Source organism: Chiloscyllium punctatum, chromosome 26, assembly GCF_047496795.1.
Source record: "Chiloscyllium punctatum isolate Juve2018m chromosome 26, sChiPun1.3, whole genome shotgun sequence".
Taxonomy (NCBI): domain Eukaryota; kingdom Metazoa; phylum Chordata; class Chondrichthyes; order Orectolobiformes; family Hemiscylliidae; genus Chiloscyllium; species Chiloscyllium punctatum.
The window spans coordinates 70,862,180-70,884,363 of NC_092764.1; the positions used below are offsets into that span (position 1 = coordinate 70,862,180).

At 43.1% G+C, this 22,184-nt stretch overlaps 1 protein-coding gene across 3 annotated transcripts in view; it reads right to left on the minus strand.

Moving 5' to 3' along the window:
* The window catches only part of aars1 (alanyl-tRNA synthetase 1), a 50,432-nt gene that overhangs the window by 22,712 nt on the left and 5,536 nt on the right, over positions 1 to 22,184 (minus strand). For all 3 annotated transcript variants that reach the window (XM_072547609.1, XM_072547607.1, XM_072547610.1), the window contains exons 3-10: positions 19,939 to 20,127; positions 15,916 to 16,061; positions 14,891 to 15,082; positions 12,996 to 13,140; positions 11,682 to 11,827; positions 7,739 to 7,847; positions 5,986 to 6,136; positions 3,580 to 3,704 (exon numbers count right to left, since the gene is read on the minus strand). In XM_072547609.1, the coding sequence (XP_072403710.1) occupies positions 3,580 to 3,704; positions 5,986 to 6,136; positions 7,739 to 7,847; positions 11,682 to 11,827; positions 12,996 to 13,140; positions 14,891 to 15,082; positions 15,916 to 16,061; positions 19,939 to 20,127 (1,203 nt within the window). The remainder of the gene's footprint in view (positions 1 to 3,579; positions 3,705 to 5,985; positions 6,137 to 7,738; positions 7,848 to 11,681; positions 11,828 to 12,995; positions 13,141 to 14,890; positions 15,083 to 15,915; positions 16,062 to 19,938; positions 20,128 to 22,184) is intronic.

Consider the following 22,184-nt stretch of genomic DNA (forward strand, 5'->3'; position numbering starts at 1 on the left):
GATCGAAAGGTTGATTACTGGCTCCACCATGTGCCCAATTACCATTCTAGTGGGAACTGGATAAACAAGACTTTTACAATTCTTTACAGTGCTGTGGCTTGTCACTTCCTTGAAGAGATCAAGCAAATTGGGTGGACAGGACCTATCCTTTATGCATTCATGCAGACTGGATTATTGTTAAACAGAAAATTAACTTTACTTCTGATAATTAACTCCACTAATTTAGAGTGAATGGATCTTGAGTGGCCTGTTGTATAACTCAATAGGGAAACCAAATTAGCCTCACTCCTAATTCTCTGCAGTGTTTTCAGAGATTTCCTGTAATGGGCTATCAGCGCTTGGCAAGTTCTCTTCCTAGCCCTTTTCTGTATTGGGAACAGAGCACAGTCTCTTAAGGTTTAACTTTGAAGATGGACCACGTGGTCAGTCTTCAGCTTCCATCTCATTTACTCACTGACTTTATTTCGCTATCTCTCCTTCAAGAGTAAACCTTGCTCATGTTTTCCTTTGTGAAAACTGGGAAAAAGGTATCATCCAGAATATTTTATTCAACAACCTCAAGTTTTGGCTCCAACTTTCATAGTTTTCACTTCGACCCTGGCCACACCTTACCAGGGAATAATGAAAAGAATGGCTGTTACATAAAGCTTGCTCTGCTATTGTCTTTTATGGGGATTCCAGAGTTTCTTCCATTTGCACACTCAACTCAGTGTACCCTTTACAACCTAGAATATTTGAAAAGAAGCTGCTCTTTACGTCCATTTTGGGTTTTTTTCAATCCACTTTGGGTTACAACTCATTTATAAAGTACCATGATTGTGGTAAAATACCCCAAGGTATTTCACAGGGGCACTGCCGAACAAAATTTAACGCTGAGATATCAAGAGTTGACCAAAGGCTGGGTTAGAATGGTAGTACTGCTGAAATGTGGTCACTTTGGGAAACACAGCAGTGTGTCATAAACAGCAATGTGTTAATTACTAGATAATCTGTTTAAGCAATGTTGAGTTTGTTTTTCATTCATTCACGGGATGTGGGCATCACTGGCTAGGCCAGTATTTATTGGCCATCCCCAAGAGACAACCACATTGCTGTGGGTCTGGAGTCACATGTAGGCCAGACCAGGTAAGGATGGTAGTTTCCTACCTCAGCGAACCAGATGGTTTTTTTTAGAACAATTGACAATAGTTTCATGGTCACTATTGGACTCTTTATTCCAGATTTTTGTTGAATTCAAGTTCCATCATCTGCCGTAGTGGGATTTGAACCCAGGTCCCCAGAACATGACCTGGGTTTCTGGATTAATAGGCTGCCTTATAATACCACTGGTGGCCAAGCAGGTGGCTGGAGGAACACAGCAGCATCAGGAGCTGGAGAGGTCAACAGTTCAGGTATCACTCTTCTTCAGGCGATTCCAGCTCCTGATGCTGCCTGACTTGCTGTGATCCTCCAGTCTCCTGCTTGTCTACTTTCAATTCCAGCACCTGCAGTTTTTCTTTGTCACTGAAGTAATACCTCTCGGCCATTACCTCCCCACAAATGACCAGCACACCACAGGGAAGTCCCTTGATTTTCTCTGAAATAGTGCTATGGGATCTTCTACACCCATCTAAAAGTATTTCTAAACTATACTTAGGTATTAATTTATTAAACAACTCAAAAGAATACAACACAACATGATGAGAGCACACAGATACAATATTTGGGAGGAGCAACCAGATGGGTTAAATCAGCCTAGATTCACAGTCTTTCTGTTGCAAACTCAAGACTCCTGACCCTCAAAAACTTTTATTTTGCCGAGTGTCCAAACGCACATTGGCTTGTGACAAAATCAAAACCAGTGGCTCAGTGGTTAGCACTGCTGCCTCTCAGCGCCAGGTCCTAGGTTCGATTCCTGCCTCGGGTGACTGTCTGTGTGGAATTTGCACATTGTCTTCGTGTCTGCGTAGGTTTCCACCGGGTGCTCTGGTTTCCTCCCACAGTCCAAAGACGTGCAGGTCAGGTGAATTGGCCATGCTAAATTGCCCACGCTAAATTGCCCATAGTGTTAGGTACATTAGTCAGGGGTAAATATAGGTCACGGGAATGGGTCTGGGTGGGTTATTCTTCGGAGGGTCAGTGTGGACTTGTTAGGCCAAAGGGTCTGTTTCCATACTGTAGGGAATCTAAGAATCCAGCTAAGAATCTGTACCCACAAGTACTCTACTATATAACTACTAATTATAAACTGCAATAAACAAAGACACGCATGAGAATTCCTAGAGGCCTGGTATTCAAACTCCATTAACAAACAGATCAATTTGGACCCCATTTCCCAACGTCTCAGAAAAAGAACCTGAAGTGATATCACCCACCGCAACAGACCAAGACAGATAAATAGAAAGCGGGACAGGACACCAGTGCTTCACCGGAGGCTCACTCCGATGATGTTACCCAGCATGGTGACGAAACATCTGAAAACAAACCCACCAGCTCAGTGAGCAAACTTACAACCTGAACTACTAACTAATTTACCAACACTGTGATGGAACATAGGGTACAACCAAACTAACAGATAGCAAACTAAAACACATCACGCCGATAAAAATCAAAAGGGACCACGCCACTTAAATCAGAGATGACATTAAAATCTGTAAATCAGTCTATTGTGACTAGGCCCAGAGGGCTCCAGCCAAGCAGTGGAGATTGTGTGCCCCTCCAAGACCAAACACCTGTCTCAGTGACTGCACTAAAGGGGAGTGGCCTGCATGTTACCTGACTATAGGCAAAGTGTTTCCTATTATGAGGAAAGGCTGAGAGACTCGCGTCTATTCTCAGTGCAATGAAGGTGGCTAAGAGTGGGTTTGGTAGAGACATACAAGACGATCACAGGATTAGATAGGGTAGACAGTGAAAGTCATTTTCCTAGGATGATAACGTCAGCTTGTACAAGGGGGCATAACTACAAATTGAGGGGTGATAGATTTAAGACAGATATCAGAGGCAGGTTCTTTACTCAGACTGGTGAGGACATGGAATGCCCTGCCTGCCAATGTAGTTAACTCAGCCACATTAGGGAGATTTAAACAATCCTTGGATAAGCACATGGATGATGATGGGATAGTGTAAGGGGATGAGCTGAGAGTAGTTCACAGGTTGGCACAACATTGACAGCTGAAGGGCCTGTTCTGTGCTGTATTGTTCTATGTTTTGTCTGTGCACAGTAGGGCCTGCTGGGAATATTCCCTCTCGTATTAAAGTATCAGTAGACCAGGAGGAAGTGAGCACTACAGATGCTGGAGATCAAACTCGAGAGTGTGATGCTGGAAAAGCACAGGTCAGGCAGCATCTGAGCAGCAGGAGAATCAATGTTTCCAGCATAAGGCCTATGTCCGAAACGTCGCTTCTCCTTCTCCTCTGATGCTGCCTGACCTGCTGTGCTTTTCCAGCAGCACTCTCACCAACTATCAATGCTGCAAGAAATAGTGGTATATAAACAGATTTCCAACACATCCAGAAGAAAGCTCTGCGATCTCTCAATGACAGCAGCCACCCATCATTTCACAGTGAGACATGACCCAGGTGCATGCACCAACTCACTTGAGCAGCCTTCTTCTCATTCTCAAAGCCCTCCAGGTCCACACTGAGTCCCTTCTCTTCAGCAATCAGTCCAGTTAAATCCACAGGGAAACCATAGGTATCATAAAGCAGCCAAGCAGTGTCACCTGGAAAAAGCAGTCACATAATTGTATTAAATCAATGCCTGAGCAGAAAGCATCAAAATGTTACTTTTATTTTAATTTGTTCTAATGTGGATTGGAAATACGTCCTTTCCCCTTCCCCTCTCTCTCCTGAAAGTAACGACTATGACTGGATATGGTTTAAGCAGACATCCATCAGTTAGTATTTTCCAGCAAAGATGAGGGGTGAACATCTGAGATGGGAGATTATCTTCACACAGGTTCGCTGAGGCATAAATACAGATAAATGTATTGCCCATGCCTTCCTAGATTGAGGTAAGCTTTACGTAATGATTGGAAACCTGCACATCTATCTATTTCAACTGATCCATAGTGATCTAAGAGGCCTCTGGATCATGAGGTCAAAACATGAGCAGACAGCTACAGCAAGTGAAGAATGAAATGCTGGTGTTTCAAACGTAAACAACCGAATGTAAAAGTGGGGGAGCTCTCCTGCAGCGAGACCACACTTACAGTACTGTGCACAGTTCTGGTTTTCTTATTTGAAAGTTTGAAAGTAGAGACAATTGTATTAAAAGAATTTCAGAGAATGCTCACTTGGCTCAGTCCTGGAGTGAAAGGCTTATCTAAATTGGGCAGCACGGTTGCTCAGTGGTTAGCACTGCTGCCTCACAGTGCCAGGGACCCAGGTTCGATTCCAGCCTCGGGCGACCGTCTGCGTGGAGTTTGCACATCATCCCCGTGGGTTTCTTCCGGGTGTTCCGGTTTCCTCCCACAATCCAAAGATGTGCAGGTTAGGTGAATAGGCCACGCTAAATTACCCATAGTGCCTGGGGATGTGTAGGTTAGGTGCATTAGTCAGAGGTAAATATAGGATAATAGAGTAGAGGAATGGGTCAGGGTGAATTACTCTTCAGAGAGTTGGTGTGGACTTGCTGGGCCGAAGTGCCTGTTTCCACACTGCAGGGATTCTATGATTCAGATTGGCCTACATCCATAGGAATGTTGCAGAGTGGGAAGTGATCTTATTGAAGCGTTTACAGGATCCTGAGGAAACGTGACAGGGTGGATGCTGATAGGGGCCATCCTCTTATGGAGAGAATGGAACTACAGGCACAGTTTTAGATAGTGGATTTTCGTTTTAAGGTGGAGATGTGGGGAAACTGTTTCACTCAAAGGGTCAGTAAAATGAGGAGTTCTCCTTCACAGAAAGCAGTACAGACAGGAACACTGAATTTATTCCAGGCTCAGCAAGTCAGATTTTTGACTGATAAAGGAATCAAAGGTTATGCGGTGCAGACAGGAAAGCGATTTGACACAATGTTCAGATCAGCCCACTCCCAAGTCCTAAGTTCAAACTGTACGTCAATTAAAAAATATTACTGCATCAGTAAAAGTAACTCTCAGCACACAAATCATAGACAAATTCAGATTAAGGTTGATTTATCAAGTTACAGGTGTCAAATGCTTTCACTGCCAGTTTCTTTTGCTTCTGATGGTCCGTTTGATTTTCTCCTGTCCCTTCCACCCCGAAGGACCTGCCTGGAGCTGAGCACTGGCTCTAAAACAACACAGCAGAATACCTTAGAGCACTTCACAGGAGGTTTACCACTGTGGGAGGGAGAGAGAGAGCACGCGCATGTGAGATAGAGAGAGAGAAAGAGAAAAAGGGAGAGAGAGACAGAGTGCAAAGAGGGGGGGGGGGAAACAAGGGTGAGAGTGAAAAAAGGGATATTGGGAGACAGGGAAAAGGGGAAACAGAAAGAGAGAAAAATGGGGGAAAAAGAGCAAAAAAAAAGAGAAAAGGGGTGAGACAAGAAAAAAGGGTGGGGGGGGGGGGAAGAGAGAGAGAGACAGACACAGAGAGAGACAGACACAGAGAGAGACAGACACAGAGAGAGACAGAAGGGGAGATGGGTGTTTGGTAATTTGGACCTTGATAGCTTGGTGGACATGGCCACCAATGATGGAAAGATTAAAATTAGGGATGCACATGAAGCCAGAATTAGAGCAATGCAGATATCCAAGGGAGCTGTTAAAAAGAATGGAGAGTTTATAAATAAAAATATATATCTGCCCGCCTATGAAAAGTGTTCTTCTGTATCTACTCTATTAAAACTGCTCATGAATAGCTCTCCAGACCCTCGTTGTCGGTGCTCAGATAGATGAGTCATCATTGGGAACACGATGCCTCAGTGAGGGATGGGAGAACATACAAAAGCCCTGAAACCTCCCAGTAATAGAGAAACCAAGATACTCCACTCAGAAACCAAGACATAAATACTTATTAAATTTCTTTACAAACCTGGAATTCTTTTATTTTCCCCCAAACTCTGGATCTTCCTCTCTAAGATACGACGGCCTCTGTTCAGTGTCTTTAAAAACTGCTCCTCTTCATCATTAATAATATCCTTCACCATATCTGGGTCTTTCTTTAGCTCTGGGAATGCAGCTCCCTGAAGAGCAAACAATAAGCTTTCCTGCATCATTTCAATTTAATGCACCTATTCAACTTCCCGTGTTACTTTATTATAATATTTGAATGATAGAATTCTGTACAAGTGCAGAAAACACTACCATCTTTCACAAATTGCTCATCTCCATGTTTAATTGCTGTTATTTGGGGAACTTTGCAGACTTTTACTTGCCAATCCCCCAGTTCAAAAAAGCAGCCAGCATTTTAAAACTGGTTGTAACAAAATGCGACTGGGTGTCAAACATCAGACAGGTGACTAGATTCTGAGGAAAACACAGTCAAAATAATTTTTAGCTGATGCCCATATCAAGCACACTGGAACAATGGTCTCTAGACATGAAATGAAAGTAACCACAATCTGAAATGACAATTAATTCACTGCTTTTATATCTCTTCTCTTCCCTCTTGCATTGTCCTCTCAGTCAGGGAGAAATGAGGGAACTGTCTAGAGTTGTTTAACAACAGCACTTGCAATCAGTCCCAGGAAGGCTGAACAAAGAGACCTTGGAGTGCAGGTTCACAGCTCCTTGAAAGTGGAGTCGCAGGTAGATAGGATAGTGAAGAAGGCATTAGGTATGCTTTCCTTTGTTGGTCAGAGTATTGAGTACAGGAGTTGGGAGGTCATGTTGCAGCTTTACAGGTCATTGGTTAGGCCACTGTTGGAATATTGTGTGCAATTCTGGTCTCCTTCCTATAGGAAAGATGTTGTGAAATTTGAAAGGGTTCAGAAAAGATTTACAAGAATGTTGCCAGGCTTGGAGGATGTGAGCTATAGAGAGAGGCTGACCAAGCTGGGGCTGTTTTCCCTGGAGCGTTGGAGGCTGAGGGTGACTTTATAGAGGTTTACAAAATTATGAGGGGCATGGATAGGATAAATAGACAAAGTCTTTTCCCCGAGGTCAGGGAGCCCAGAACTAGACGGCATAGGTTTAGGGTGAGAGGGGAAAGACATAAAAGAGACCTAAGGGGCAACTTTTTCACACAGAGGGTGGTCCGTGTATGGAATAAGCTGCCAGAGGAAGTGGTGGAGGCTGGTACAATTGCAACATTTAAGAGGCATTTGGATGGGTATATGAACAGGAAGGGTTGAGAGAGATATGGGCCGGGTGTTGGCAGGTGGGACTAGATTGGATTGGGATATCTGGTCAGCATGGACGGGTTGGACCAAAGGGTCTGTTTCCATGCTGTACGTCTGTATGACTCTATAAGTGGCCCTGGAATAACCCAGGGTAATCTACTCTTCCGCGCATGCAGTACCAGGCATGTGTCAGGTCGCCCTTGTTGACAATCTGGGCTAAGAGATACCCAGAAATCTGAAGGTACTTTAAAAAATCCCACAAATATTGAAAACCTGAAGCAAATGCAGGAAAAACAAAGTGGCTGAAAAGGAAGAGGTCATTATTTCAGATGCAGTCTGTTTGACAGGGGAGTGCATCTGCAAAACACTGACCTCCCTTTCCTCTTCATGCACTCAGGGAAGTGCAGCTGTTCCCCCAGCACTCTGTGTTTTCATTCTCCAAGTGAAATCTTTTGTAAGGTCCCCAGCAAATTACAGTGAGGGCTAAGGGTGTAACATACGTACCAAAGATTCCACCACAACATCAACCAGGGATGCAAAGAAACCCTTTGAGGCGTTCAGCTTCTCGTGAGAGTATCGCACTGCTCTTCGTAAAACCCTCCTCAAAACATACCTGCACAGGAAAAGATCTTTAATACCATTGGTTCTTTAATACCAACTTGTGCAGGAGCATGGCAAAACTCGCTAACTGTTCCAGATTCTACAACAAATACAGATAAAGAAAGTCTAAGTCCGCCTACTTGAGTGTTTACCTGCTTCCCCTCGTGACACCCCTTTGGTAGCAGACATTATAACAATGAGGCAAAAATAAACCCTCTCAATCTGAATGTGGCACCCAGATTGCTGTTTTGAAAGGACGGGAGGAAAACAGTTTTGAGTTTGTACGGAAAGAGCAAACCAGCCAAACCAAGTCAGGACATCTGGATTAAGAATAGATCGATCCAATCTGGCGAGCAGAGGTTCATAGCTGCGTGCTTCTACAAGACTGCTGATAAACTCCAGAGGTGTGTAATGAAATAACGGCCCGGGAACTTTTAAATACTTTTCAATTTGACCCCTCCATGCTGCTCACATTCCATCAAAGAGTGTTTTTCGATTCCACTTATCTTCCTTTTCAGAGTTTTGCGTCCCTGCTGCACAGTAAGAGTTGTGTGTTGGGAGGGTCAGCAACTGGCCCCGTACCGAGGAGCTACTCTTCATGTGCAAACCCTGGCATGTTCTCTTCAGGCATTTGCAGGAAGGGAGGAGACAGCAAGACAGGGAGTGGGAAACTAGAAGCTGGAACTCTAGTTTGAGGTTACCTTTCCTCAACTCTGTTAAAGCACTCCCATCGCTACCATATTTTTGCAGCACAAAACACTCAACATCCAGAGGACTATATCTTGGTCCTTGGTCTTGTATCGGGGAATAATTTGCTGTTGATTTGTTTACAGAGAAATTACCTTACATCATCTTAAAAATGGAACACAGTCATGAAGGAATTGCAAAACATAATTTCTCTGTGACCTTGCAATAAAGCAAATGAGCTTAAGAGGTCGTGGAAGAGATGAAAGAAAGCAAACACGTTTAATCTAATATAAAAATTGTAAACTTTTTCTTACTTATTAAATGTACATTCTCAAATTGCAAACACGTCTGGTATTTGTTTTCACAAACAGCTTGAAATTATTCATATCCCCACGGTAACAATGAATCTACGATTCTAAGGTGTGAATCCTCAAATTGTTGAGGTGCAGCAAAAGAAATTCCAGACAAAGTGGCATTGATACCTTAAAATTTATAGCTCGACCCAATAGGAAATGCAACACTGAATGTCAGCTGTCATGGATTTAGGAAGTTTTCAATGACAAAAGACGCTTAAGACTGGTATCTACAAGAAAACCTTATCCGTAAAGGTCAGAGAATTCAAAGGTGGCTTCCAGATGGATCTGACTCTCCCTCCCACGTACATTTTGTCCCTTAGTGACCAGGCAGAAGCACAATGTTAGTTTTCATATGTAGACTGATGACATCCACCTCTAGCACACCCCCATCCTCTTGATCAGGTAACCAACAGTCCTAGATTTTACGGGATCTCTAAGTACTTGAGGCAATTATCCAGCGTCTTTGATTGGTCAAGGCCTGGACACTTGATTCTATATTTGTTAAGCTGTTAGAAAACACGGTGATAGCACTGAAGAGGGTACAGAGGAGGTTCATCAGGATGTTCCCTAGGAGGGAGGAATTGTCAGTGTTGTGCATGAATAGGGTGAAAAGCCAAAGTCTTTTCTCTGGGGTGGGGGAGTCCAAAACCAGAGGGCAGAGGTTTAAGGTGAGAGCAGAAAGATTTTAAAGGGACCCATAGGGGCAACCATTTTATGCAGAGGGTGGTGCGTGTATGGAATGAGCTGCCAGAGGAAGTGGTGGTGGCTGGTTCAATAACAACATTTACAAGGTATCTGGAGGAAGAGGAAGGATTTAGAGGGACATGGGCCAAATACTGACAAATGGGATTATATTAATATAGGATATCTGACTGGCATGAACGAGTTGGACCAAAGGATCTGTTTCCATGCTGTACATCTCTGTGACTCTATAAGAGATTAGATAGGCTTGGATTGTTTTCTTGAGTACAAAAGACTTTGATCAGATGGGTCAATAAGTGGCAGGTGGAGTTTAGTTTACATTAATGTGAGGTGTTGCATTTTGATAAGGCAAATCAGGGCAGGACTTATATACTTAATGCTAGGGTCCTGGGGAGTGATGCCAAACAGATCTTGGGGTGCAGGTTCATAGTTCCTTGAAAGTGGAGTCGCAGGGTGGTGAGGAAGGTGTTTGATTTGCTTGCCCCTTCCCCCAGCAACCCATGAGCATTAAACACCCTCTTCCCCCACTGCTTCTGTGCTATACAACATTTTTGACGATATGATTGATGTGTACAAGATTATGAGGGGTACGGGCAGGGTGAACAGCGTGACTCCCCTTTGTTGAGGAGTCAATCACGAGAGGCCATAATTCTAGAGCCGGGGAGGAGATTCAGAGAGAATTTGGGAAAAACCTTTTTTCACTCAGCGGGCGGTGGGAATCTGGAATGCACTGCCTGGGAAGGTGGAAGAGGCCAGAAACTTTACAAATTCTGAAAAATATTCGGATGAGCCCTTCAATTATCATAAATGTCAAGGATATGGCTCAAGTGTAAGAAACTGGGATAAGCACAATTTTAGTGGTAGTTATGCCAGGGCAGACTCAATGAGCAGATGGGCCTTTTCTGCGCTGTATGAATCTTTGAAACACTGGCTAGGTCCCAAATGAAGCAATTCTGGCCAGCACAATTTAACGGGGATATCAAGCCTTGGAAAGATTTCTGAGGATGGCATCAAAAACAAAAAGGTTTTAGATGAAACGAGAGAAACTGGGGTTGTTCTCCTCAGAGCCAAGAAGGTTACAGGGAGATTTGACAGAGGTCCTCAAAACCACGATAGCGTGACTAAGAAATTGTTTCCAGTGACTGAAGAATAGGTATCCAAAAGAGACACAGTAATTGACAACAAAAATAAAATCTAGTAGCGATGAGGGCATGAATGTTATGATTTAGAATGCATTGCCAAAAGGATGATGAAGAATAATTTTCAAAAGGGAGTTCAAAAAGCTAAAAGGGGAAATATTTGCAGGGCTATGAAGAACAAGGGCAAGACAGAAGCCCTACAGGACTGAATGGCCTTCAGTTCTTGAGCTTTTTATGCTTTTAATCTGCACTCTCAAATCATTAAAATGGGAAAAAGATAATGCAAGCTCCCGATAACTCATTCCAAAGTAATCTTATTTGTATTGAGTGTAAAGCTATTTTTTAATCGAGAACATTTTCACCCGTGTATCTGCTGATGGATGAAGAATTTCTAGTCAAATTGCTCAAAAAATGGTTTCTCAATGTAGAGTTCTTCCAGAGAATCAAATATTTTACAAACAAATTCAGGTCTAAAATCGGTAAATCAGGCAAAATGTTTGAATATGATTTTATATCACACAGGAGGTCCATGTTTAACACAAGGACTGCAGCAGTTCACCACCACCTTAAGGGAAGTCAATAAAAATTGTTCTCATCAGTACCAACTACATCCTGTGAAAGAATAAAACCAATAACTGGGTGGTCAGCTTTACATACTGGTCGCAAACATTTAAAGACTATTTTAGCGGCCGGTGATTCAATTAATGGTTTGTAGGATCAAAGATATCAGTTTGCAGCAATTAATAAGTGGCGAGAAGGATAAGCCAGCATCTGCCAACTTAGAATTGGAAACGGCTTGAGCGCTGAACAGCCATGTCCGAGCTGAGACAAGGCCAAGAACTGGGGACCAGGTCTGTGTCGAGCAACACAGCAATGAAATAGTTTGTCATCACTTGCAGAGACTGACGCAATGTCAAAGTGGGTGCATTCAAATGCGCAATTTCCTTATGTTTTCAAACTCACCCTCTACCAGTGTTGTCAGGTCTGCCTCCATCAGACAAAGCAATTGTTATGGTCCTTGCATGATCTGCCAGCACTCTGTACGCCATGTCTATTCCGTCAACATCCTCAGAGCCCACCTTCCCAGTGTATGGCCTGGCTCCAGTGCCCTAAAATTTATGAATGAAGAACTGAATACGTTGCTTCCAAACCAGGCAGCACATGATGGATTTCAATAACAGTGAATTGTCAGAGACGCCTTCTCTATTAAGGTAATATGCACATCTGAACTGTTGTTCCTTATTATATTTTGCAAGAGCAGCGAGTGGTGTTGCTCTTTGGGAGTCAGCCCTGGACTCCTGACTTTCTGATATCAGGGGATACTTCATTCAAATAACATGACTCATGAGGAAGCCTCAAAACAGAGACGGATGTTGAAAAGTAGCTCTTGCTTTAAATCCAGCACAGGGTAAGGTACAGGGATTTCTCAGGGTGACATTACCTCCGTCAGTTCTGGTCTCCTTCCTATCAGAAAGATGTTGTGAAACTTGAAAAGGTTCAGAAAAGATTTACAAGGATGTTGTCAGGGTTGGAGGATTTGAGCTATAGACAAAGGTTGAATAGGCTGGGGCTGTTTTCCCTGGAGCGTTGGAGGCTGAGGGCTGACCTCAAAGAGATTTATAAAATCATTAGGGGCATGGATAGGATAAATAGACAAAGTTTTTTTTCCTGGGGGTGGGGAGTCCAGAACCAGAGGGCATTGGTTTAAGGTGAGAGGGGAAAGATTTAAAAGGGACCTAAGGGGCAACTTTTTCACGCAGAGGGTGGTACGTGTATGGAATGAGCTACCAGAGGAAGTGGTGGAGGGTAGTACAATTGCAGCATTTATAAGATATCTGGATGGGTATATGAATTGGAAGGGTTTGGAGGGATATGGGTTGGGTGTTGGCAGGTGGGACTAGATTGGATTGGGATATCTGGTCAGCATGAACAAGTTGGACCGAAGGGTCTGTTTCCATGCTGTACATCTCTATGACTCTAAGTTGCCAAGTCTGCAAATCCAGATGAAGAGTATTGAGAGCTTTAGTCTCACTTGTCACAACCACTGGTTGAGAAGAAAGATTAATTTCCTAACACCCAGGTTTTTCACAAGGTCATTACAGTCACACTAACCTGAACACATCTGTTGCGTTTTTCAAAAAAAAGCTGATGATTTCTTTCAATGCAGTATTAGTGTATGAAATCCTGAACACAAAACCCATTTAAATTCAGATAAAAAACAGAGTGAAAGGCACCATTACCTGATCCTGCAGTAGATAAATTACTTGAACAATTTACCTTTTGGATGGCTTTGAAGTAAGGCTGAAACAGATCAGTGTCATAGTTTGACATCTTTTGCTGCAGGATCGACACAAGCCGTTCCAAACCCATTCCTGTATCAATACTCTTCTTTGCCAGAGGTTTCAGACTGCCATCAATTTCTCTGGAGTGGTGAAAGCAAAGAAGCAATTAAGGTTTGTCAATGGCATTAAGGTAAGCAGACTGTAAGCAGCATAAATGGAAATATAACATTATGAGGAGGTAGTGACAGAGTAAATAAATTGATACACGGATTTTAACTCTGATAAATGGGAGGTCATCCAACTGCAGGTAAAACACAAATAGAAAAGGTAGTTTCTAAATGGTGAAAAGCCAGGAGCAGTGAAGGCTAAAAAGATGTGGGATCCAGGCATACACATCATGACTGATCAAAACAACTGATGAATGGCTATAATACTAAGGGCAGAAGTCATGCTTGAGCTATACAAAACCTTGGTTAAGCCATTTGGAGATACCGAGATACGGATATGAGATATGGCCAACATATCTTTCGAAGGGTTTGGAGATTTTGGATGGAGTGCAGCATGCAAATGAACCCTTGGAGTCCTGGCAACAAAGTGATAACACACAGAAGGGTTGTACTCCCTGGAACTTAGAAGATTAAAGAGTGATTTAGTCAAAGTTTTCAAGCTAATAAGGACAACAAATAAGGTAAAGGGAATTTACTTCCACTGGCTGTGGAATCTAGGGCAAGGGGACACATCCTAAAAATGCGTGCCAGACACGACAGGAGTAAGAGAAATGCGGAAACATTTCAAAATGTACTTGGTGATAGAAGCTTGGAACATTTTCACAAATGACAACTAAGTCTGGATCAATTGTTAAATGTGAAACAGAAATAGATAGCATTTTGTTAATTAAACCTATTTAGAGATAAGAGATTAAGGCTGATTTTTTATAATTAATTCACAAATCAGCCATGATCTCACTAAATGGTGGAACAGGCTCAAGGGGAAAAATGACCGATGCTGTTTGATCAGAAGTATCACATCAGTGCAATGAGACACAATGAGGAACATTATACATGCTGCTGTAAAATTTTACATCAGTTCAATATGTGGTACAGATAGAGGAAACTAAGGCTCCAATATCCAATGGTGCCCTGTCATTCCTAACTCAGTGTTCAATTCCCAAGGATGTCTCAACAATATCAGAGAGATTTCTCACAGGCAAGTGAATGAGCTGGTAAGCATTCAGCTGCATCAGAATGAGTCAGCCAACTGTAGCTCTGATGGTAGCAAATTCACCTCAGTCATGGTTGTGGGTTCAAGTCCCAGTCCAAGATTTGACACAAGAGTCAAAGTTTACATGCCAGTGCGTTAACCCACTGTTGGAAATGCTGTCCTGTTGAGGACTCATTTGACAAAAGCCTCAGGTAGGCATTAATGTTCCTATTTTGAAAAAAGGGATGACCTATCCTCAGCGTACTAGCAAATATTTATTAACATCACAAAAACTGATGATTATTTAGTCACTGTGGGAGACTGTGGGAGCTCACTATGCTGTTTCCCTACATTGCAACTGTGAAACTTGCTTTGAAGTGGTTAGGGACCTTCTGTAGTGCAGAAAGATGATTTGTAAATACTATATAAACCTTTTTAAAGAAAGACAAGTAACAGTCAAGTTTACCACTTGACACTAAGTAAAAGAGATCTAACTCCATGTAGCACAGTGTAAGGCAAAGTACCACTGCCAGAAAGCACCTCAATTAATCGAGTATATAAAAGCACAGTTTAAAAGCAAAATGAATCACTTCCAAGTAAAATGGCAGCATTGATTTTTCTTCATAATGTTGAGCCAAGTCCTGGCACAGTACAAGGTTTTGATGCAGTGCTGAACGACAGCCAAGTTACCTGTTGAACTGAATGAATACAAGGTTCCAGACCTCCAGAACGTTAGGGTCATCCATATTGACCAGATGAGCAGCGTCACGGTCTCCAATACGATCATAATGCATCTCACTGCAGGGACCACAAGGTCCAGTATCACCCATTTCCCAGAAGTTGTCCTTCATGCTTCCTGGCAGAATCCGTTCCTCAGCCACTCTGCACAGAAAGATGCAATCAATGATATTTACAATCTAATTGTACTAATTTATTACTAATTCTAATTTATGTTCTGTGCAGTTCAAGACCAGAAGTAACTTTTCTCCACTTAAATATTTTACTACTGAACAGGCATTTTCTTTTCCCCATATTCTATTCAGAAACATCTGGCAAATGTTACATCCCCACAAATGACCAGAGAATGGTAGTAGTAGGGGCGGCGTGGTGGTCTAGTGGTTAGCACTCTGCCTCACAGCGCCAGGCACCTAGTTCGATTCCAGCCTCGGGCAAGTATCTGTGTGGAGTTTGCACATTCTCCCCGTGTCTGCGTGGGTTTCCTCCGGGTGCTCCGGTTTCCTCCCACAGTCCAAAGATGTGCAGGTTAGGGTGAATTGGCCATGCTAAATTGCCCGTGGTGTTCAGGGATGTGTAGGTTAGGTGCATTAGTTAGGGGTAAATATAGGATAATAGGGTAGGGGAATGGGTTTGGATGGGCTACTCTTCAGAGAGTTGGTATGAACTTGTTGTGCCAAAGGGCCTGTTTCCACACTGTAGGGATTCTATAATTCTATTCTAATCCAGACTAGGAAAACTGAAAAGTAATTCCCAGATCTATGCTGAGTTATCCAACCTCAGCCAGGGGAGCTGTAAATTCGATACCCAGTTCAAGCTCGTAACAGGGATCAGCCCCCCCCCCCAGCAATGATAGTTCATTCCTCAGAATAAAATGCTTAGCTATATGGGTAAGCTGATAGATGTACAGCGACACACAGAACAGAACTGAACTCTCACTGATGGAAAGGCGATATCAGGAGAAATAAATAAAATCTCACCCCAGATTTAGCCAGATTTGCTTGCATTCAAGATCTGGTTCCAGCCCTGCTTTCTCATTCCCTCCAAAATAAGTCACATACAGCCTTTCGATGGGGATCCCGAATTCTTTTGTCAGCAGTTCCAAGGCCATCTCGCATGCCAATGCCTACACAATCAAAGTCAAAACAAAAACTCAGCCCACAGAATCTGGATCACTGCAAGTGAGGTTCCGGTTTCATCAAACTAACTTCCTATTAGTGCGAACAAAATGGGAACATGGGTTGTACTTGAGAAACAAATCCAGAGAAAGGGCAAATTTCAATCAATCAATCAAAGGGGGCACATATACAGGAATGGGAGTGAAGATGGTTGTCTACACCTGAATAAGTTAACCCCCAAATTACACAGGAGACTGGGTAGGGTGAAGTTGTGCATTTGGTCGCTGAGCCAGTATGTTTCTCCGCAAACATTCTGTCACCTCGCTAGGTGACATCATCAGTGCGCCTTTGATAAGGTGGTGGTGGTCTGTCCCACATGGTATTTATATGTCTCTTTGTTGGAGTTCCGGTTCTGTAACTGAGTGGTTTGCATATGGGGTCCTGTTCAATGTGTCTATTGACTGAGTTCCAGTTGGAGTGCCAGGCTTCAAGGAACTCTCTGGCGTGTCTCTTTTTGCCTGTGCTACAATAGCTACATTGCCCCAATTGAATTTGTGTCCTTTGTTGTCCAAGTGGTTGGAAATGAGAGTGTGCTGGTCATATCTGGCGCTAGCAAGCTGACATTCATATGCTCAGCTTCCTTCCTGTTTGTCCGATGTAGTGTGGGTTTTTCAGTATCCACAAGATACTCTGCAAAGAATATTCGTCCTGTTGGATGTGGGTATCAGATCTTTAACCTTTGTGAGGATCTGATGGAAGGCGTTTATGGTTTGTGGGCCACTAAGATTCCCAAGGGTCTCAGTAGTCAGGTAGTTATCTGATATGTCTTTGATATATGGTATAGTTGCTATCATGTCTGGTCTGTAGTGTTTTCTTCTTTGGGTGTGTCTTGTATGTACTGAAGGATAGTGGTCTTGGGGTACCTGTTTTGTTGAAATCCTTTGAACAGGCATCCCTGTTGTGCCTTCTGGAATTCTGGGTTGCTACAATGTGCCCTTGTCCGTTTAAATGTATCCTAATGCAGCTGCGTGTGTGTGCGCTGGAGTGGTTGGTGTTATAATTCAGTATCTGGTCAGTATGGGTGTTCTTCCTGTACACTCTCGTCTGGAGTTCCCCGGTAGATGTGCATTCCACTAATACGTCCATGAAGGGGAGTCTGCTGTAGTTTTCCTCTTCTTGAGTGAACTTTACTTGGTGAGGATATGGTAGTGAGTATCTTCCAGTTGTGTACATTTAATGACGACAAAGGTGTCATCTACATACAACAGAGACACGCCAGAGAATTCCTCGAAGCGTGGCACTCCAACTGGAACTTAATGAGAAGACACATTATATCCTAGATACAGAACAGGAAGTACCAACAAACAGAGACATATAAATACCAGGTGGGAAAGACCACCAACACCTTATCAAAGATGCACTGATGATGTCACCGAGCAAGGCGATGGAACGTTTGCAGAAAAGCACACCGGCTTGGCGAACAATTCCACAGCCCGAACTGGAAATCTTCTCAAGAACCAGGTAGGTTGTCTCCCAGCAAATGACATAGCTATGATCTTAGTGACTTGCTCCAAGATGACTAATACTTTGCATTATTATAAGTTATATATATTTTAACATTCCGATCCTTGGGTTCTTTGAACTATACCTAGGAGGTTAACCAAATTGTCTCACATAACAGACACATTCCTTAATGACACCACGTGCAGTTAAAGGGTAAGCTCATCTTTCAGTTGCCTTGCAAGGTAAGGGGCTGGTAGTACTGGGGGGGTGTGGCTTGCTCTCTCACCCCCTTGTTATGGACCAGACCAGAGCCCCTCAAAACATTTCAAGGAAGTGGCCTAGACTCTAACTTTGCTGGCTGTTTTAAGCAGGTGTAACGCAGACATTCCAGGAGGGCTGCAGTTAGTCAAAACATTTAGTTTTAAACAAAACAGAATTTATTTGCCAGATTACTGAATGAAACACAAAAGAAAACAGAACACAGATTAACTTAACCTATCCGAAAACCTGACAGATTATCCCAATTTAACGATGCTGTTCTAAATACTTGCGACAATCCCCACACACACCCCTTGGCACAAGAGGAAAGATCAAACACAGGGTCTTACAGGGAGAGATGTCAGAGAAAGGGAGGATCAGCATGGACCTGCCTCATGGGGGTCTAGCAGCTTCTACAACTGCCCGGCTGCTTTCAGAGAAAAACTGAGCTGGGAGAACTGGCCACTCCTCTTTCATTGTACTTTTTTTTAAAACTTAAAAGCCTTTTGCATGAGGCAATATTGTTAGCTATACTCAAACTGGCCCTTCAAACTTGGACTTTTCAGAGACTGCGTCTTTTCTGATCTCTCCGAATAAAACGCCAAGGACAACATAACCCTGTTAAAGGTGCAGCGCCCTGTAAACCTGTCAGAATATTCTGCTGTACAGTGGGGACTGGAGATCTTTCTACGTGGCCCTTTTGGAATCCAGTCTATATTTTACTCAAATGATACAATCCCCAAAATGTATTAGTCTACATTCTCCATCGCCATGCCATAGCCTCTGTCAAACTAAACCCTGAAAAATGTGAGGGATGCACTTTGGGAGAGATAACTAGACAAGAGAGTATTCAATGAATGGCTAGACACCATGAAATCAGAGGAAGAGCAGGATCTTGGGGTACTTGTCCTCAGATCTCTGAAGGCAGCAGGACAGGGTAGTTAAGGAGGCATATAGGACACTTGCCTTTATCAGAAGATTATAAGAGCAGGGAGGTTATGCCGGAGCTATACAAATCTTTGGTTAAGCCACAGCTGAAGTACCGTGTGCAGTCTGGTCACCACCCTAGAGGAAGGAAGTGATTGGACTGGAGTAGGTGCAGATGAGATTCACAAGGATGCAGCTAGGTTTCTGGGTTCTGGGATGCAGTATTTCAGCTATGAAGAAAGTCTGGGTAAGCTTGGGCTGTTTCCTTTACAGCAGCGAAGGCTGAGAGAGGACCTGATTGAGGTTTTTGTAAGGTAATGAATGACACGGACAGGATGTACAGAGAGCAGCTGTACCCCATAGTTAAAACATCAATAACAAGGGGACATAATTTTAAGGTGAAGGGTGGGGAGGTTTAGAGGGAAATTGAGAAAGAAACATTTACACCCCCAGGGTGGTGGGAATCTGCAATGTACTGCCTGGGAGGGTAATAGAGATGGGAAACCGGAAAATTTAAAAAGTACTGTTGAAAGATTGGAGCGGCTGGGCTTGTTTACACTTGAGTTTAGAAGGATGAGAGAGGATCTGATTGAGATGTATAAGATTAATAAAGGATTGGACACTCTGGAGGCAGGAAGCATGTTTCCGCTGATGGGTGAGTCCAGAACCAGAGGACACAGTTTAAAAATAAGGGGTAGGCCATTTAAAACAGAGTTGAAGAGAAACTTCTTCACCGGAGAGTGGTGGACATATGGAATGCTCTGTCCCAGACCGCACTCCCAAGTCTCTGGATATTTTCAACAAAGAGATGGATAGAGCTCTTAAAAATAATGGAATCAAGAGTTATGGGGATAAGGGAGGAACAGGATACTGATTGTGGATGATCAGGCCTGATCGTAACGAATGGTGGTGAAGGGCCGAATGGCCTACTCCTGCACCTATTGTCTACTTGGATGAGGACTTGAAATGTCATAATATTCAAGTCTATGGGCCAAGTGCTGGAAAGTGGGACCAACATAAATGCAGTGTAGTTGTGTGTGCGCAGACTTGATGGGCTGAAGGGTCTCTTCTGTACAGTATGGTTCTTTAATTCTAAAATCAGAGACCGGCATTAATCGTTAGGCTTCAGCCATTTCTCACCATTTTTCACTCTTTAAATTAACCGAGGGCAGTTCCTCAGAAAACCACTCTACCTACCTTGAAATAGTCACCAAAGGACCAAGAACCCAACATCTCAAAGAAGGTGTGATGGTAAACATCCTTGCCGACATCATCCAGATCATTGTGTTTCCCTCCTGCACGGATACATTTCTGAGTGTTTGCAGCTCTTGTTAGTTTTGCCATTGGGTGGGATGGGTCAATAGTGTTCAGAAAAATCGGTTTGAACTGTAAAGGAAAAGATAGGTCACTCATTAGAAAATGGTTCTAAAAACACACACATGCGAATGACACTCTCTAGAATTCTGTAGCTGCCAATCCTCCAATATAGCGAATTGTCAAGCAAGGGGGTGTACCACAAATGTTAAACATACAGGTTAAAATCACAGTCCCATCTGATCTCACCCTCACCAGACTGCCACATATTAAGACATGTTTAAGTACACACACCATGCTACACCAGTCAGAGGGGAACCTGGCCCGATTTCCACATTCCCCTCCAGGAGAGATGAACCCAAATATAGAAACCTCGCTGCTTCCTCAGTTGCAAATCAGTCAACAAACGGAAACCAAATTTACAAGTCTTGACCTGTGTGGGCAATACCTTTACTCACTAGATAAGTGGAACCACAAATTATTTTTCAAAGCAGAAAACTCCCTTGTCCCTACCTTCAGCAGCAATCTCTGCACATTACACTCTAGGATGAAGGCACTCAATTTTCCCCTGGCTAGGTTTGTGCATCTCATGCATGCTACAACATTAGCTCCTGCATATTCACAGTGCAGATCACATCAACAATAAGCAAACTGTACTACTAAGAAGCAAAATTTGCAGGGAGGACCTACATTCATGAGTTGATATGCAATTGTGTGGTATCCCTGGAGGTAAATGAGCTCTGCAATAGAAACTCTGCACCACGTCTGATTTATATCAGACATGCCTGAACTTTGCTGAGAAATACCCTTTCTCCCCAGGTTAAGGAAAAGCAGTAGAGACAGGATCCACAGGCAATGATCCTGTTCAAAAGAGGGAGATGGTATTCACAGGTTTCCTGGCTGATGTTTCCATTGTAACTCCAAACGGGCACCTGAGCTATAGGGGAGACATAGTGAAACGTTCCAGTACCAATCAACTGGCTTATGTGTATGTCCTGGGAACAAGCCAAAGGAAGAAAGAGAAGTTGTCCTTTTGTCTGTTAACACTATTTCCCCACAGTCTTCAGCCCAGCAATTCTCCACCAACATTCTCTGATTTCAGAGAGCTTAAATCCAATCATAAGCCTGACTTTTGCAACAGCACTTGGTCCTGAATGCGAATGTCCCAATTTTTTTAACGGCTTGCTTTCAGGACTTTCACAAAAACAATGAATTTGAGATTGCGTTTAATACATTGGGCAAATCTCTCTTCACTCCTGTAAGATAACCCTGTTCACACTCAGATTGCACTCCGAGCCAGTCCAAAGCATCGACAGCCATATTTATGAAAGAAAACCATCTCCAAAGCTGGGTAATTCCCATTAACCTCAGCAATTTGGGAGACCACAATCCAAGCAGTGTCCTAGAAAGGACAAACTACAGCTGAAATAGCATCTTAAGTGGCTAAGACAAGAATATATCTCTTTGATCCTTTCTCATAATTATGCAGCCGGCGAATATTTCTTGACAAACTGGTTTCATACAGTACCAGGAATTCATTTAACTCAGTTGGAGGGATGGTTGGTTTACAGAGCAGTATGGTGCCAGCAGCTTGGGTTCAATTCCCCTCACCGGTTTGAGGTTACCATGAAGGACTGTCCTTCTCAACCTCTTCCCTTGCTGAGGTCTGCTGGCCCTCAGGTTAAATCACCATCATTTACTTCTCTCTAATGGGAGAGCAGCCCCTATGGTAAGGTAGGACTATGGTAACACAACAACAATAGCAAGATTCAAGATTAAATCCTCACATACCAATTTCATACTACTAAGCTACCAGTTTATTTTGGTGAAGATGACAAATGATAGGTGGAAAATCCGACAATTTTGGGGTTTACATCAGAGATTCCCTACATGGTGAGATGTAAACTGCCTTGAGTCACAGCATCATTGAGAGTCTAATCACTCCTCTACAAGATGGAAGAGACACATTAGCCAATCATCCCACACTACTATTGCACACCACTTGTTACCTGCTTATACAAGATTACTAACTGGGAGTCAACAGCCCTAACCTTCACTACCAGCCTCAAGTTGAACAAGAAAAAGGAAAACTGCCAATGTTGGGAATCAAACATGAACTGAAAATGTTG